This window comes from Folsomia candida, unplaced genomic scaffold, assembly GCF_002217175.1.
Source record: "Folsomia candida strain VU population unplaced genomic scaffold, ASM221717v1 Fcan01_Sc061, whole genome shotgun sequence".
Classification (NCBI taxonomy): Eukaryota; Metazoa; Arthropoda; class Collembola; order Entomobryomorpha; family Isotomidae; genus Folsomia; species Folsomia candida.
Genome location: NW_019091253.1, coordinates 251972 through 271096, shown reverse-complemented (window position 1 = coordinate 271096; position 19125 = coordinate 251972). Strand labels below are relative to the sequence as shown.

Here is a 19125-nt window from a genome sequence, read left to right as displayed (position 1 = left end):
GTTTGTTCCAAAGTTTAAATTGACACTCGAAATTGACACTTGCCTAACTGTGTCACGTCATCGCTCCCCTTTAGAAAAAGCATTAATACACAATCAGGTCAACCTCGACACTACAGTCCGTCCACTTTATTACCAACCTATTAAAGTGGACTATCCCCCGCACCGTAAAATAAATCCAGTTCTCCTCTTCCAAAAAAATCAGAGTCAAGTATCTACGTTTTCCAAAGCAAACTGGGATGAGATTCCTGCTGCCCTGTTGATTTTATTGATTTCCTTCCGGCCACTCAACTCAATGCGACGCTAACTTTTCCCCCCTCGAACGAACCTGACCTCGTTACATGATCCATCATCAACGACATACATAGAAAAAAAAATTGACAAAAAGACTAATCTGAACTGATTGAATTGGGTGGATTGGATGCATTTTTACCATCAATTCGTAAATCACTATCGGAAAATTTTTTTTTTTTTGAGGTGAACAAAGGAAAAAGAATTTGAATTTTTCATGCCTTCACTTTTTTATGGATAGTTTCACCTTGACTGAATTTCGGGTTAAGAATCGTTATTTTTTTTCTTGAGCTGGAGAGGAAATCAATCTCTGTAAATCATCCTGTCCGTCCTCCTCACCCCACCTTTCGTACCAAGCAAATGTGCAAAACCAATTTTGTTCCTAGCTCCATTCTCTAGCTCGCTTTTTGCAGTTCATGAGAAGAATGTGAAACTTTGTGAGGTGAACTTTCTCAGGAAGAAATATAAACAAATTTTATGCTGTTAACAATTTATACGTGAATATCGTACTTCAGGACAATGGTTCGATTGGGTAACGTTATCATAAGCTTGTGGAATGAATGTCGTCATATTTTGTTATGAAAATGCAGAGCGAACGGGGAGACTTGTATGAAATATATTTTGTCATATTTAAATGCCAAGTAAGATATTTAGAGTTATTATTGTTTTAAGTGTTTAAATAATAGATCCCACTTGAATAATGAGTTATCTTTGTATATGGTTTTTTAAGGTCCCCGTATATGCGGATTTTTGAATTTGGATTTCTCAATTTTCCCCTCTAATGGCGATTGTGAAACACATTCATCGCCTCTCGTTTTGTACAAATCGAAGATTTTATTGCATCAAAAATAGACAATGTTTAGGTTTACAAAGTTATGAAATTAGAATTTTGCTTGTTTTTCATGAGCAACTAGGTATTTAACTTTAATTTTTTATCTATTTTATATTTATTTTCTCATGGAAGAAAAAAATCAAAATTCTAATTTCCTAACTTTTTAAAAGTAAAAAATCCCGAGGGCATCTAAATTGGATGGTGACCATTTCTTTTCCTTCGTGAAATACAGAATCCTCTGATTTCCACACAAAATCCAATCCACAATGTTCCAGAACTCTAAACAGTATTGACGAATCAGTTCCTATGTTTATTTACTTGCCCACTTTTCTCTCCGTCTGCTTCACTCCCTGCATAATTATAAGTTGCATCATGATAGCTTTCATTACATCGACCACCGAATTTCGGGTTTTCCTTGTACCTACACATGTATCGTTTCCGTCCTTACATGCGACCGCGTGTTGCACTGCACAAACAAGCAGCAATGCACATAATAATTATTGCTGCGGACTGCGAGGACGACGACGACGACAAATGTGGTTGCTGTTGATTTGGTGTTTCGATATCGTCAAGTACCAAAGGACACGTGCCGCCCGACCAATCCCAAACTCCAACTGTGGAGATGCTCGGTTTTTCTCTCTCGCATTTCTCGCTTTAACAATAATAACAGTTATTTGCTCTTCAACCGTGGTTGGTTAGTCAACGCAGGCAGATTTCATATACGTATGGCACTCATCTCGTTAAGAGTTAGTTCCCAATGCAGGCAGGAAAATACAGTGGAGGAACTTGTATTTACGTATTACGTAAAAGGGGGATTGATTTATGAAACAAATTAATTTAGCGGTGGGGAATTAATTGCGGCAGTTGAGTAGCTTGCATTAATTTTGGTGTGTAATAAGAAAAGCTAATCATGTTCTTTCAGTTAATCATGAGTAAAATTAAATGTTCCGAATTTTAGGAAAGTCTAGAAGATTTTCTTACGTTGAAATGCAAAATTATTTTCGTCTTTTTGACAACCCCAACCCAACCTTTCAGATCATGGTAAATAACTTTTTGAATTGTGCAACTAGCACGTCCGAAGTATGATTTTGGTAGTATGGACATTTAAAATGTTAAATTATAGATAAAGTATGGCTCGAGCCTCGAGGTAATTAATTCCTGCAATCAAAATTTGCCTAAATATATGACATATACAAAGTTATGCGATACATATTTCAGGAAATTTCACTTTCACAAGTCAAACCTAGCATGAAATTATGCTTTATACGCGTTCTACTAAATTACGTATTTCTTCTCCAGTTTGATAAACAGATTTCTCCACATAGTAACATGTTTTTGTTTACAAATGCGTCCAGAAATTGAGTACAATTACGCACAAAAAATGAACAATAAGCACTTATTTTTCCTGCGCACAACTTAACAACAACAACAACAGCATCCACTTCATGCATAACATTGTTTTTTTATCAACAATGAATTGAGCGTATGGTACTTGAATTTTATTGCGGAAGTGACCTTTTCCCTGATCCTGTTCGCACTATAGAGCCAAACGTAGCATGTTGTTCTCAAGTGCTTTCTTTCTCCAATTGGGACACACTTTCTCCTCGCAGCTCAGCCTTGTGGAGCAAATAGCAGTGGCGAATAAATAGTAATAGTGAAGGCGTGCCAGCCTTAAGTTGGTGCTAAGTAAGTTGGTTGATTGTTGATAAGGATGAAGTGGCCGAGAGGATGATGATGATGGTAACGTGCAGCAGCGTTCGTGGTGGTTGGTGACCTAATGCGGAAAACATGCCGAAACTAACTTTCCTTTCCGTGACTTCTTCGCGTTCCAGGTTTCGCAATCATGGATCAAATCTGTATCCTATCGTCTTGCCAGTTTACGAAATGGTATACGAACCAGTTTTTAAAGAGAGAAAGTCGCACCAGAACAGTATTGATTACAAGGAAGGATTTCGTAAAAGTGTGACATTTTCGGGCAGATTTGTGTATATATTTATCCTCAACCATTCTTTTAATTACTAGAAATGGCTGCATGTTTATGTATGAAATACGTTTTACGAGAATTACTGAAACCGAAAGTAGTTTACAAATTGATTGAACTTTCTCGTAAAAAAATTCATTAAAGGAAATCCTATTGTGTCCTAGACTTTCTCCGTATGTAAATAAAAATTTGCGAAACATGGTACCCGTTATTTCTCAAGGGTTGATTATTGCTTTCTCCGTCTTGGACAGTAAACCTGCTCATTACGTAATTTAATGCGCTGCATGAAACCAAGGTTTTATGCGTTTTTCGCATGAATGCCGGAACCCAGCCGGGCACGATACCACCCACCAAAGTGAAAGTCTTGACACGATCATGAAATTAAAAGTAAAAGTTAATAAGCACTTTAAACGTTATGTAGTGGTCGGTGTGCATGTAGAATAATGCAGCATTAAGTGCCGTGAGCCGCTTATTGTGATCGTTTTGTCCGTCCGTCTGGTTTGTTTGTCTGTTAAGAGGATATCTTAAAAACGCCTCAACATTATACGCGGTTTTCGCCATTGTGCTTCTAATTTTCAATTCTTGGTCGAGTTCGATAATGGTGTTAATAGGTCCAAAATTAAACTTAACTTAAGTTTCATGTGGGTTATTATTTTAAAGGAAATTTCACCACGAAATCAACTCCGCCAATAATTTTTGACCTCCGATCAACCCATGACCGTGAGGACGAGGTCAAAGGTCAAAAGTACACAATTTTCTTATGGCGAAATTATACATTTTACTGTATGTCGCCACTTTATTATGTCCGTTTGAGACGGTTTACCCATATTACCCTCATCATTAATACGGCCTGCATTGCAAAACGAAACACTCGAGGTCTAAGAACTTGAATGAAAAATAACAACAACAAACCCCGTGGTTTGGTTGTTTTCAATGGAGAAAGCAGCGATGCGATCTGACCATAAGTTGAATCGACGGCACGTGGACGCCAAGAGAAATTGAGTCTAGTACAAAACAATTAACGCCATTTGACTCCTGCTTAAGCCAACTTTACCAACAAACTTTTACATTAAGGGCCCAAAGTGATGTCCCATGTTTTCCCTGGTTTAATTGCCTGTGACATTTTTAGCCTCATCTTGTCATACGCGCATCCACAAAGTAGAGGACAATTTATTTATAAAAGATGAAATTACGAGTGCACTTTACTCTGCTTTATAGCCCGCTCTACATCCATATTTTGCATGTTATGTAACCAAGTAGAAAGCGAAAGTGCGCTCAGATTTCATATTCTGACACCTTAAAGTGAAGTTGTCATGTTGTGAGGATGACAGCAGGCTTGAGCTGAGCCAGTTAACAGGGGGCGGAATATAACGCAATGTCACTTTTTAGTGTTGGATTTGGATCAAGGCTGACTTTTTGAGTTGTGTGTGCGGTCAAAAAATAGAGTACAAATTTGTCCCACTCGACACTGACTTTGAACACGTACGTAAGCTTGACATTGTCATTTGGCATTGTCAGTTGACATCAATTTGTTTCTAAAATATTTCTTATTTAAAAACCTATTTTTAGAAATTGGCTTACCTTGATTCGTGATGAGGAGAAGAAGGACGTATGGGACGCTTAGAATCCAGCGGAAAAAGCAGGTTGAGGGAATACTCCAGAATCGTATGGTTTGTGACATGGTGTCCTCCTCTTATTGAAAATTTGACTAAAAACACTCCTCTCCCTTAAGAGGACTTGAATTAAAGTACTTCACTTTTCTCGCTTTGATTTGCACTCAATTCGGGCTAGCTTGTTTTTTTCACACTTCAAAATCTACGTCGTAGACGTGTCATTCACAGAATTGTGTATCAAATAAATACGATTCGGTTCCTTCCCAGAGTAAATATTTCCATGTTGTTTGTTTATCGAACAAAATAATTAATCAATTTGGTATACGTATCGTTTTTAAAATATTGGCAGTTATTTATTTTTTAGAAATTTTCAACAAACCAGGAAATATTTCGACACCATTACTTTCACTTCATCTCTTCACTTTCACCTTGTTCCAAATGTCACACGAGACGGTGTAAAGTCCTTGGTAAATTGACACCTTTTCCTTGTTTGCTTGTTCCTGGTCCGTTACAAACTGCAAGTAAAATGATTGCGACATTGAATTTCATGTTTTATGAGTAAGTACTTTGTTGATTGTTTTCTCTCTCGTGTTTAATTTTACACCACTGCAACGTTACCCAACCTTGCCAGGGATGACATGCAGTCCGCATTTAAGACATAATTCCCCACTTAATTCTCATCATTGTGTCAACCTTAATAAGCGTGATAATACAAACATACGTGCATAATTCAATGCAGGGTCGGTAAATAAATTAATACAGAAAATTCACGCCACACGAGCCAACCTATTTAAAAAACAATGCATACTTAACTAACTAAACCAACCTTATCCATGAAATATTTTGGGGACAACAAGCCACCCAATTTCTCCGTAATTTCTACCCATGCAGATTAATTTATTCATGACATGTCACCAACAACAAGGACGACCAAACCGATCTTGTTGGACAACTAACTTTCTTCTCCGCGAAATTGGAATAATATTGATTTCTTTTATTCTCAAGTTTTTACTTATTCATCTTCTTCTTCTTGCCCTTGACTAAGTTTTAGTCGTGCTTAATGGAATTAAAGCATTTCTTGATTATTAACTGGTATGTTTGAGTTTGAGTTTGACTTGACGACGAGCACTGGCTGGGGCATATTTACGTAAAGTTCACGTTAGAGGATTGAAGAAAGTCCTTAATTAAAGATGAATATCTTAATTTTCAACCGATTGGTTTTTCTCCTTCTCCTTCTTGAAGCAAAGTAATGACAGAAATGAGAAAGCTGGGAGGATAACTTGATTTCACTGGATTATAACTTTTCACAAAAGTCTTTTGATTACAATTTTACTTATACAAGTTGAGAATCAAATAAGAATTTTATTTTATATGGAGACCCGAATATTATTTATTAATCGATCCAGTGTAACTTATCCATACTTCAGTCCAATCCAACTCCCCATTCCAATATGAGAAAGTCTGCCGAACCTTGAGAAAATTTGGGATAATTAAACTTCTCAAAATTAAAGGGATTTGATTACACGACTTTCTCCCCTTACATACTTTCCTTGCGTCATTCATGCATATCAATAGATCGATTAATAAACCTACTACCTGGACTGGACGGATTTAAATTAAATGGCAAAAGGGATGAATTTCTAATGAGGAATTTCCTTAATAAGTTTCCCTCTAGTACGATATCCTTCAACACGGAATGATTTATTATCTTTGTTTCTCAAACTTGGTTTTTGGTGAATCTTTCCTCAGAGAAACCGCAACTTTGTTTTGGCCAAGTTTTCCCCTCCTAACACGGTCTTAATTAAGCTCCATACACGGCGAGATAAGAAGAGGTCATGGGACGAATGGCGTGTTTGTCACGGTACGGACTGTTTACCCTGCATGGTTTTTACTACCATGAAAATAAAAAAAATTGGACACCTCAAGGATTTCGTAAACAAAAAATACTATCAAGCAAACGAAGAAAGCTAATTGTATTTTTTTCTTGTAAATTTACATGGGACTAATTAAGCCGATGAGTACAATTGTACGTGTCCTTTGAAAGAAATGAAATTATGTAAGGGTCTAATTTTTTGGACACCTACTTGACCCATTTGACTGGGAGAGACACCCCGTTATAAAAAAACAGACGTGCTGCCTGACAAATTCAAATTAACTGTTTGCACTCGTATTTTTGCATAATATTAGCCATGGGTGTCTCCCTCGGGGCTGTCTGTCCTACTGCGAGACGAGAGGAAAAGACATGCACAAAAACTGTCCCCTCACGTCGTTTGCCCAGCAACTGTCAAGCAGTCGAGGATACGGACGAATTTGAAAGACAAGAAATACGTACGTACGTACGAAGAGTAAATATGTAAACAGAAAAGTTTTAATTCTTGAGACTCTCCAACGGCCTCGTGCTCTCTGCTTCTCCGACATATCACGTAATTACGGAGGAAATTAAACACGACGGGATTGAAACGAGGGAAAGTTGGGCGAGTCTGCTGCTTTTCGAGTCTTAAGTAGCTGCTGACGAGCTGCAGTGCATCGCATCGCATCGGATCAGATCACAAATAAAAAACACACTAAATAATATGATTGCTAGTAAACAATGGAGGTGCAAAATTTGGTAACGATTTGGTAACAATAATATTAATAATTGTAAAAGTTCGCTATCAGGTATTTAGGAATCAATTTCTCGCTACCGAAATTAAGCTTATGTGGTAACAAATGTTTAACAACTTGGTAAAGCTTGCCACAACTTTGTCCTCACCTTATTTTTAGAGTGGATGAGAGGCTGACGCGAGAGAAAAGGGAGAGTGAAAGCATTCCAAGGTTGTTAACTTTTTTGGGCGAAGATACCCTGCAAAGACCGTGCTGTTGCAACATTACGTATGTCCTCGTGTATATGGCACTCATTTTAATTAAGGCGAGAAAAATAAGTCAAGTTAGCTTTCTCCTTCAAGTGGAAGAAGAGGAGCGGAAAAGAATTTTGAGCGGATTTATGCCACTACTTTCTCTCCAAGTGAAAGCTAAATTTATTAAATTTCGCACACCACGTACGATACAGCACAACGACGTCCATACACACTCGAAGGGCAAAGGATACATGTTAAATAAATGTGTCAGATTTGTAGGGTTTCTTGAGACAAATTTCGTGATTTTGCTACTCATTTCTTTGACGTGTCAAAAGATCATACAATATTTCTCGCTATTTTACCCTGATTTGAGAAACCCTGCACGATACATGTGTGTCTCCTCGTTCGTCCTCACGCGAACTGGAAATGTCACCAGAGTGAAAGTTTTGAATGTTTGCTTTGCTCTCCTTCTAGCCTAGTTTTCTTGATTAAATATAAAACCGCAAAAAATCTGAGTCACTGAGTCCTCTCTTTCTCTCTCCACGTATGAGCATTAGATAATTTCTTACATACGATGGTTCATCCAGTTGGATTGCGAAAGAGAACGACGAACTACATACTTATTCTGGTCTCTTTGAAAGGGGACTGGCTCAAAGGAAAGTATAAAGTCGTTAGGCACAGGTAGATCCTAATCAAAGTAGTCAACTCTCAAACTAATCTTGGTTTGCTTCTTCGGCTTCAAAAAGCTTTTAATGCTGTGCACAAAACTAATTGAATCGAAGAACAAAACTTGCCTACTTACTGCTCCTCTAAGGAACCCTCGAATAGGAGGGGATGCCACTTTTCAACGCATTTAAATCATCGAACGTGAATACTTTTGGAGATATTTTTGGAGAGGTGAAATACAAAAGTGAAATTAAATTTCACGCAATTTTAAGTGACACATAAAATTGTGTCACTTTATTCAATTCAATACTTGTACTGCTATTTATGTTTTCAATGCTTGTCACGTACTGACAACTTTTATGTAACTGCTCAAATCAAAATGATGTGGTTAGTAAAGTGGATTAAGGAAGAAAGTTGACTGACATTATGTAACAGCGCCAATACAAATTGAATGAATAAATTGAATGAATAAAGAAATAAAAACTCAATAAGTCAGAAATGTCCAACTTGTCCACGTCCAAGACTTGTCGATTAGTTAGTTACGTAATAAAAATGTAGGGTGAATTTAAATTCAATTGGGTAAGTAAAGTGACAAGTAGGAGTAAGTTGAAAAATATAGATCACCCAATTCATTCTATCTGGAAAGTACATATTTTTATATCAAATTTACTAAAATATTTTATCAACGGCACTGAAGTATTTCTAAATTTTCTTAATTTATGTCCACTCCTAGAAATAGGATTAATTGCTTCACAAGTTAGGTAAAATGTTTAGAGAATAATTTTAAAGTTATTATTCTCCTTATTTGACTATGTCTAACATGACATAAGTTTATGAATAATAGAGCATTTACCATCAAATCAATTAGTATTCAAACCGAGTTCTTCTCTCCTGCGAGCTATTTAACAGAAGAGGAACCCACTTTTCCCATCCGATCGAGACAGGGAGAGATCGATACCTTGAGGAGACTACTTACAGCAAACCAGACAAGATTATCATATTATGCACTCCTTCTCCTACGTACGGAGGAAGAAAAAGTGCCCCAGTTTTCGAGAGAAGAATTGATTCTCTTTTCTTCGTCTCAATATTCATCTCATCTCGGAAATTGTTCAAATAAAGCGAAATACTTGAAAATGTTATACTTATTCAGTTGCAGCAATTTCTTCTTTTAAAGTAATTCTATTTTGTGTAATGCAGTCACGAATACTTTTCTCCTATCTATATAAATATGTAGTAAAAAAAGTACATTAGTGTGTTACGTAAGAGAGAGTGAAATTGCATGTTTTTTTTCGCACGCCTTAATTAAGAAATTTATGTATTGCACTTTTGAATACTTTTTATAATAAAGAACAGATAAATTCGAAAAAAAGTATCTTTCTGACAGTAACAAATTTATGTAGTTACATACATTTAAAAAAATTAACGTCTGTTTCCGTAATAATTTTCTATTAATTTATTAATTTTACACTGGACTACATGCAATACTGGCTTGATCTACTCAGCACACCTCATGAGGCAGCGATTTTAGTGATGTAGTAATCTTATCTTTAGTTATTAGGTTACCTTAAGTTTGCGTTGCGTTAAATCGACAACTGCCAAAACTTCACATCTGAACTAAATGATAAATAACAAATATCTCCCAACAAATTTAAACGGACGTATAAATTGAAAAAAAATAAATCCAAAACTTTTATTTTATTTGAATCTAAATTTACTAATCCTAAACTATTGACCCGTCTTGCTGGCCGTATTTGTGTACATATTTACATTAAAAATTCCTCTCTGACTAGAAGATCCTCCTACTTTCGTCTTTATATTTTATTTACCTATTTATTACACAACAGAACCCGGCCAAACTGGCCAATTTTGTCGAAACATTTCAATCTAGCCCCCTCCACTCCACTCCTTTCTTGTCCCGATCAATAAGTAAACAATAAAAAAATTACAATGCATATTAATAAAAAGAATATATTTATACAACCAACTTTCTCCAGCCAGGAAGTAGTGAATCTAAATTGGAAATTTGTGCCGAAAGAAGAAGAAGACCGACCATCAGACACTCTTTTATATTCATTCCAGCAACTAACGAAGTAAGTGATTGAGTTAACCCACTTTTATTTCGGAAAGTGAAAGTAATTTCTCTCCCCGCGTGGATGAAATACTACGTCGTCCACTCGGTACAACCAACACAATATTTGAACCTTGGAGAAAATTTGGGTGCCTAATTTCCATCATCTTCTTCTCCTTTGTTCTTGGGCAAGTTTCTGACAAGGTTAAGTTGGCAGAGTGAGGGCTTTCACTTCTTTTGGCAGGCAGAGAGAGAGATGGATGGATGGATGGGTGAGATCTCGTCCCAGAAGAGGTAGCATACTTCAGGCTACGTACGAGAAGATCAGGTTCAGAAGCAACTACATACCAACCTCATCAGAATGGACGACTCAATAATGAAAAAAGAGAGAGAAAGTGGAGACGATGGGTTAGAAGAAATTGGAGAAAGTGCGATAATAACGCGCGCGAGTAATCCATTTTCGCACGAGTTATTACTATTCATTTTTCCTTTATCAGGAAGAAGAAGAAAGCCAAGCAAATTGCAATTTCTCATCCAATCCATTGAATAAAACTGGGCAGAAGTGCGCACCTTTTTTACCCGTCTTAATTAAAATTTTGATACGAATTCATTTATTACGCGGCCGACTAGTAGAGTGGACTGGATCGGAATTTGAATTTGGACAGGAGGATAGGCTGGCTTTCATGTTGGGGAGAAAGAGAAAGTAAGTAAATGAGTTGAGGTGAGTTGAGTGAGCTCACAAAGTTTTTGGCTGCCTGGCTTTCGAGACGGGTGAGTTTTAAGAGATTAATAAACTCTGCTGGAGCTTAAAGTTTATATAGGATTAAAATTAATACGGAGAGTTTAAAGGATAATAAATTAAAGGAGAGAGAGCGAGGTATTAGTCACACTTTGGAACAGACTTGTTGAAATTTTAGTTTTTCTTACTTGCCCAACTTATCAAGATAAGTCGTTTGAAGGAGAGGAGAAGTTTGGATGGATGGCTTTATGGATTATTTGATGTGTGCATAGTTCGGGTCAGGTAATGGGTTTCTTAAACAGTTCCTTGTTCTTGGGTTTAAAGGGCTATATATTTTGCGAAATATGTATATTTCTGGACTTGCAATTATGTAAATATATTATGTTACGATTTGTATAATTGCGTAAGCTTTGTTTGCTAGCAGGTCTGCATTAATTATTGAGAACCGAACAATGTATGTACAGATTTATCTTGATTACGAAATAGGAAAGTGACCTTAAATAATTATAGAATCGAAAGCCGGAAAGGTTTTTTAAGGACGAAAAAACCTTGTCATACTTGCAAGTCGGAAAGTAAATGTTGCAAGAATTATAATTAGAATTGAAATGCAGGTGTCTTGTTTTTTGCTGAACAACTTTTCAATATTCCAAATCGATTTCATTAAATCCAATAAAAGAATTCAATTTACAACACAAACTTTGTATTTTGTCTTATAAAACTGGATTTCCTTGGGGAAAAGTGGAAATCATTGATATCAAAATTTAACCTACTTTCCCACTTCTTTAAGATGTTTCCCTTGCTCTTTCCTCCTGTCACTTTATAATGGTTTAAAAGTAAAAGTCTTCTTCCTCCCGAACCAATACACGTCATTCGCAGATTTCCTTTTCTCTCTCTCACACACACTCACACAGTTCCATGCACGATTGAACTCTAAACACCACCACCACTTACTTACTCCTACTTTCAGATTATGCGATTTCTTCACTTTCCCCAATCTTTTTCCGGATTTGCGATATATTTTTTTCCCAGAAAGCATCAACTTATCAGCAAATGTATGCTAAATAAATTGAACACATACATAGTTGGTGTCACACCCTTATCAGGTACTGCTGCCTGGATACTTATGCATCCATGCCTTACAAGTTTTTTTAATTTCCTTCAAAACTTTGGCTGGCAAATTTCAATGAAACTTTTTTGTACATAAGTTTCCCAAAAAAATTTGTCGAGCAGCATCTCTCTCTCTGCCTTCTTGTTTGAAAGTGTCATCATCTCGTTAATTTCATGTATGCAGCTAGCTAAACCCTGTCCCGATGTAAGTAACATTTTCATATTAATGGAGATATCTATCGAGAATTTTTGGGCTTCGTCTACAGCTTCGTTACGAAATTCACAACTTTCTTGGTAATTAGTTGGGAGAGAAAATTTTTATGAGTTTGGTTTCCAGGAAGAGAGACAAGAAGCTTGGCAGGATTTATTTATGGGGAACGAAGCCCGTGAAAATATTCGAGGCGAGGAAGGAGTTTAGAATTTTTAGATAACTTAATCTTCCTCCTAGTTTACTTTTCTTTGGGTTCTGCTGCAAAACACGTTTGGGAGGAAATGGGAGCCATTGAAATGGTGCCAAGCGTGTGTGAGGAAGGATGAAGATGAAACTGATGGCGAGGAGAGAATTATGAATAAAATGGGAACATGGATAAGGATGATAGGACACGTTTTCATTAAAATTTGTATCTCATGTTAGGTGACGTATGTAGCAAATAAATTATTAGTTTGTAGTGAGGTGAGTATGGTTATTAGGATAAGCACTTATCTTAACCTAGTCCTTCCGGTCGTGCAGGGAAAGTTGTTACACAGAGGTCTTCTTAATTTTTAAAGTTACAAGATTTATTCGCATGCAAAGTAGTTTAATTCCCTGCTAAGAAACCAAAATCGGCATGTTACCCCTTCAAATTTTATCCAACCTACTTTTCTCACCTCATTTTCAGCCACGTAAATAGCACATAAAACAAACTGGATCACGTGTACACTTCGCATATTAAGTGTAACGAACCAATCAGAAAATGATATAATTCACGTGCCATACATACATGGTGGAAATATAGTAGGAAACCTACCACCAAAATCGGCGCAATAACGGCCGGCGGAGCGATATTATTCCGGGATGTGATCCACTCCGTCCGTGAGAGAAAGTAGTTTGAAAAAATGCCAGGAAGCGAACAAATGGTTCGAAATTGGGCCTAATTGCCCACCCAAGTACGAACTAACTGCCCAAATTACCCAGGGACCATCTTGCCACGGTAAATTGAATTGTATCGAATAAAGCACCGATTAAATGTGGACGGGATGCTTTCTTTCGCTCCCTAGCAGAGAAACAAACACATACACGAAAACCATGTGTCGCCCAGTCTGGTGCATGGGCAGGTCATTACGTGGAAATGACCACCTTCACTACTTTCCCCGTGAGGACATGGGATGATGTGAGGAGGATAACGAGACTGGAGGGAGGCCCAGAGAAAATCAAGGCTGTCGTACTATTTCCTTTCCTTCCTATCTCTAAATTGATCTACTTTTTGTCCACCCTTGATCACAACTGGTTCCTGATCACCAGGAAAAATTCCAATATTTTCACTTTGCCCCAACGATTGAAGTTAGTTCTCCAGTCAGTATTCATAACAGAACAATATTGTTTTTTTCATTGTTTTCCACTCTTCCCGAATATGCGCTTGTCCTTCTCACAAATGAGCCACTTTCTTCCCAGGAATGAATAGAAATGAGTGACAAGGAAGGCAGATGCAGCGATCCATCCATCTACGTGCGGCTGGCTCATTGTGCACAAAAAAGCAACATTTGTTTGTGTGTGTGTGTGTATGTATTGTTCTGGAGAAAAGTGCTCTCTGCCACACACGTCGACATTTTGCCCTGCTCCTGGATTGTATTGTATTTCCACAACGATGCTGAGCTGGCTGGCTACGAGGCTAACGATGCATTTAGAACCATCTGCTCCTCTCAGTCACTTATATGAGAAGAAATCCATGTGTGTGCAGGGAGAAAGTTGGGGCCGGAGAAATGGCATGGCAGGGTTAAACTCACGAATGGGTGGGTGGCATAGGCCAGCAACGCATGTACGTATATAGAATATTATTACTAAATACGGACGGACAGACAGAAGTAGTCGCGGGGTGTGGGTTTGGTTCACTTTCACTCAGCCACTTCATAAAAAAGAGAAGAAACTATTACAAAAAATTACGGGGAGGAAACAAAGGAAGAAGAGTGACGGGATGCTTTTTTCCACTAAATGGACTCCAAAGTCGACTAAATATACATTCATAGCAAAATAAGGGCAGGGTCGATTACTTATTGTTCTTCTGCTTCTGCCTACCTAAATATTTCCCTATCTCGTTTCAAGTGCATGCAAAACATCGCATTATTTACTACGCCGTGATGATGATGACTATCGGAGAAAGTATGAATGGCTACCAATATTTTTTTGGCTCGTGGGATTTATTGAAATTGAAAAACGATAAGACAAGTCACATTTTGTCTTTCAAATTCATGCACCCGACGCACCTTGTCATTTTAAGCACCATTATTAAGTACACGACACGGTAGGAAGGAATAAAATGGACTCGTGTTGCCAACCAGAGAAAGAAAAGTTGTAGGAGAAACTGTGTACAAGAAGAGAAAATCAAGAAAGGAGCAAGTCGCGTGGAGTGGAGCGATGTCAAGTGGCGTGGTGGCAAACAGACGGGTTTTCTTTCTCCCTTCTTTGATTTGCTTTCTATTTTTTATATTCTTTTGTTCTTTTGTGTCCCGTTCTATTTCTATAATTCAAAGAGCGGGACAAGGGAAAAGGTGGAGCCGATTTTCTGGAGAAAAAGTGCATATTCATCATCAAATACTATTTTTCGTACAGGATAAAGTGCATAGATACATGTACAGGGTGGTTAAAATGTCACGCAACAATGGAAAATTTTTCGATGGGAAAAATTTGTAAATTTCCATTAGTTACTGAAATTTTGTCTCTAAAATGCAACATTTTAAGAATTTTGTCATCAGTTTTGATAATAATTTATAAAAATCTCAATCCGAAATCTTGTAACTAATGGAGATTTAGGGACTTTTCCCATTGAAAAATTTTCCATTGTGGCGTGACATTTTAACCACCCTGTATGTAAATATGTACGCACAGGATGCAAATAATGCAATATAATTTAATATAAGGGAAAGTTTGAGACATGAAAGTCAAAAAAGGGAATCATAAATTGTAGAGAAATCAGAAATATAAAATAATGGAGAAATTCGGTGAATGGTCTTCTTGCATAATTTTTTTATGCATAATGCTGTTATTGCATAAAGTATTTTTGAATAATTTCAAACTATGTAAACAGCAAGTTGGCATAATGCCGTGTAGCATAATTTGTTCTTAGGAATTTTATATATCTTCTTTATTTTAAGAAATGAATAATTATTTATTTTTGATTTTAAATTCTGATATCAACATCACAAATCATATGAAAATTGAGGCGAGCTAGAAGAAAATAACTTACAAGATAATATTGGATACTTTAGATTACTTGCAGTCTATTGATTTTTGTATGCATGATTATAGCCAATCATGAATTTTACATAATTTATTATGTGAAAAAAGTTATGTAAAAAGCTCACTTATATTAAACGGTACTAATTCAATAAGCTTTATGCAATATGGCTATTGCGTAAAATTGCCTTACGTAATTCAACACAGGCCCTAGGAATTCAACTCTCTCCTCAATAAAGTTACTATTCAAATTGTGTCTGTTTCGCGTGGCCTACAGCTGGGAGAAAGTACCCTCTGGTTTAAAGTATGACAGAATTATTGAAATTTTTCTCCCAGGAAAAATTACTTTCGAATTGGACACATGTGTGGGTGGTCGTGTGACGGTTCGTCGTGCCGCATAATTTTTAAATGAAAGCAAACACACAGATTTGTATGCATTGCTTTAAAATTTGGTTCAGAGGAGGAGTGGATTCCATTCTATTTTATGGTTTTGGACTCGACCGAGTGCTTGATCTCAAGGAGGGGACGACGACGGTGGGTGGACTACTGGACTACTCCTGCTTGCTGGACAGTTGGGAAAATGGTAACGGGAAAATCGATGATGTAACGGTGACGGCTTCCTTCTGTGCCAACTACACACTTCTTCTTCTTCTTCCGTCACCTTGCTTTCCAGTAGTAACAAACATCATGTGAGGAAAGAAATGATCAAACTTTCTCCATAAAAATTCGACCAAGTATTTCTCCATCTCGTGTTTTGGTTGCGTGTTTGTGATAAATAGGGAGAAAGAGAGAGAGAGGAAAAAATTAAGTCTTTGATTGACAGACAGTTGCATCGATGCTTTCTAATCGGGTTTCTGTCATTAATTTTCGAAAGAGGACTTTCTTGAGGGGAAAATGTCTCTAAAATTATTGAGTAAGAAATTGTGATAAAATTGCGGCAAGTTTTTTTTACATGGGTCTCCTTTAACCAAGGAGAAAGTTGCGGGTCTACTTTACGGCCTTGATTTTGTCATGTCTCATAAAATTAGCATATTGCCTCGTCAATCCGTTAATTACTGGGACGGCATGGCACCACCACCACCACTACTCAGCGATTCTACTTGCTACTCCTCCATGTCACTCACTCCTCAGTCCGCTGGGTATTCCGTGGGATATGGGAAATGACGAAATGCTGGCTGGTGAAAGTCGGACGGTTAAGAAATTAGCTAAACAAGGATAATGAGGGAGGGGAAGCTAAATACGGGGACCGCGGAAGGGTGTGGGGACAGAGGGACAATGGTTATTCGATGTCCCCATCATCTGCCCATGTTGCATACCCCTCCCTCTCCTATCCTCCAATATTAATGTCCCCACAGCTTCCGCGGCCACTGAACTAAAGTGAAACCGAATTCGGCCTCCCCTTCTTTTCCTTGTCGTCCTCGCTTATTTTATGCATGTCCCGATGGACTGGATTTCGTCGTGGAGAACGAATGGTTACAAAGTAGTCATTAAAGAATATTAAGAATATCGAGTTTTTGATTGTGCATTGCTTTGCAATATGTAATTCGGAGCGGAATGGCGTTATAGGGGGAAATACTTGAGGAGAAGTTACTTAACTTGTGTGTGTGGGGGTGGGAAGATGATTACATGTAAATTGTACAAGTTGAGGGCAACTTAATCTAAAAGTTTGGAAAGTTGAATAGGAAATGAGAGCTCTATTCTCTCGGTAAAAGTAAAGTTTTACAACTTGCCGTGATAATGAATTTCTTTGGTTTTTCAGAAATTCGGAATGTAATACTTGTTGCGAGGAGGATATTCAAAAAGCAATGAGATTTAAGTATATACGTACAAAGTTGTAAAATAATTTAAAATTATGAAGAGTTTTAAATATTGTGAGACAACGACTCCGGTAACAAGGTTACAAGAAAGAAATATTTATTTGTAATAACTCCTCAGATGGTGGACTCCGCCTAATTCATTTCTTACATTACTTTTAATATTAACATAGGTATACTAATTTAACTCGAATTCAAAAATCCTTGAAATATAAAATTAACTCTTCACGACATCATTTTCCGATATTTTTAATTTCCTTTTCCGCATCTCTGTAGATATCTGTAGACCACAAAGTTCCAATTCATCCCGGAACTAACTATGTACCTCAATCGCACCTGATCTCCATCCATCCACTTTGACTCACATCATCCCATCCACAAAACAACAAGCATTAAAATGAAACCAACTTGACTTCCAGTTAGTCAGGAAGAGGAAATGAATACCAACCAACCAACATTTCACCCCCGTCTCACCTCACTCACTCCCTGAAAGAAACGCACTCCTGCCTCTGGATCCCAACGGAGTCACACTCCTCCTTTCTCCACCCGAGGAGAGAGAAATGTTTAAAATTTCATGTGACAATAATATCTTTCTTCTCTCCCCCCTCTCGACTCGACGAGATGAAAACGGCCAGAATTTCTGAACAAGTGAGTCAGGCAGATGTGATGTAGCGATAAAACGGGATGAAATCATGGTGGTGAAATGTTTTCATAATTTCCTATCATTCCACCCTCCACCCTTTCCCATGTATATTTATGTGACAACTTATTACTCACTCTTCAAATGCTGCACAATTTACTGAGTAAAATTATTATGATGCAGAGACACATTTACTTCTACATACGTGATTATGGAGAAAGTGATCTTTCTTTTTTCAGGGTGCACTTTCACCCGGAAGAAAAAAAGAGTATAATAATCGTCATCATATGTTTCAATTTCAAGTAAATAAAATGAAGTGAAAGCAAGACAAAAAAAGAAAGAAAGAAAACCAAACTTTTCTTTTTGTCTTATACATCCACCAAGTTTTCGGAAACTAAAGTATATATGAAACTAGTTGGGAAAGAATTCCGTATGTCAACCAGTAGTGAATTGAAATCTGTTCCTACACATATCTGAACATACATAGTTTTGAGAAAAATAAAAGTTTCCCGAGTAAACTTTCTCCGGAGCGGAGAGGAGCCCAATAAAACAATATCTTTCCCATTTTTTCCCAATATCTGTTCCTCCATCCATGCAAATTGTATTGATTGAGGAATGCAAATGCATCCAAGTTGTGTCTGTTATGTTATTTGTCTAAAGAGTAAAAACATTTAAGCCAAGTTTACAGGGATCCATGTATGTCCTCGTCCGTCGTAAATGACGGGAGGAAAAGGAGATGAGATTTCGTGGGTGTGATAGAGCACAGTTCACTCACTGTACGCTTGGTTAACTTGCGAGTTACGACCCACCCTTCTACGCACACACACAGGCATAAAGTGGGAGAAATGCTTCTCTATATCTGCGGATGGATAATGCCCTGAACGCGAAGAGAGGAGTTTATGTTCTGGGTGATTTCATTTTCGGGGAAAGTTAGTTTTGGACACATGTTTTCTCCGTAGTGTTTGCCCGCCCAGATGTATGAATAATAAAGGGAACAATCTCCACTCCATTCAAAATTCATTCCCTTTCTGGCAAAAGTAGTTGGACTCCAAGAGAAGAAGAAGAAGGAGGAGAAGAAAGTATAAAAGGGACAAGTCAAGATTGGATGGG

General features: G+C 37.4%; 1 protein-coding gene across 1 annotated transcript in view; it reads right to left on the bottom strand.

The window, feature by feature from the left end:
- Positions 1 to 19125, bottom strand: part of LOC110862574 (opioid-binding protein/cell adhesion molecule homolog) — a 68473-nt gene that overhangs the window by 34796 nt on the left and 14552 nt on the right. The window contains exon 3 of the mRNA XM_022111792.2: positions 4683 to 5229. Within this exon, the coding sequence (XP_021967484.1) occupies positions 4683 to 4782 (100 nt within the window). The 5' untranslated portion in view covers positions 4783 to 5229. The remainder of the gene's footprint in view (positions 1 to 4682; positions 5230 to 19125) is intronic.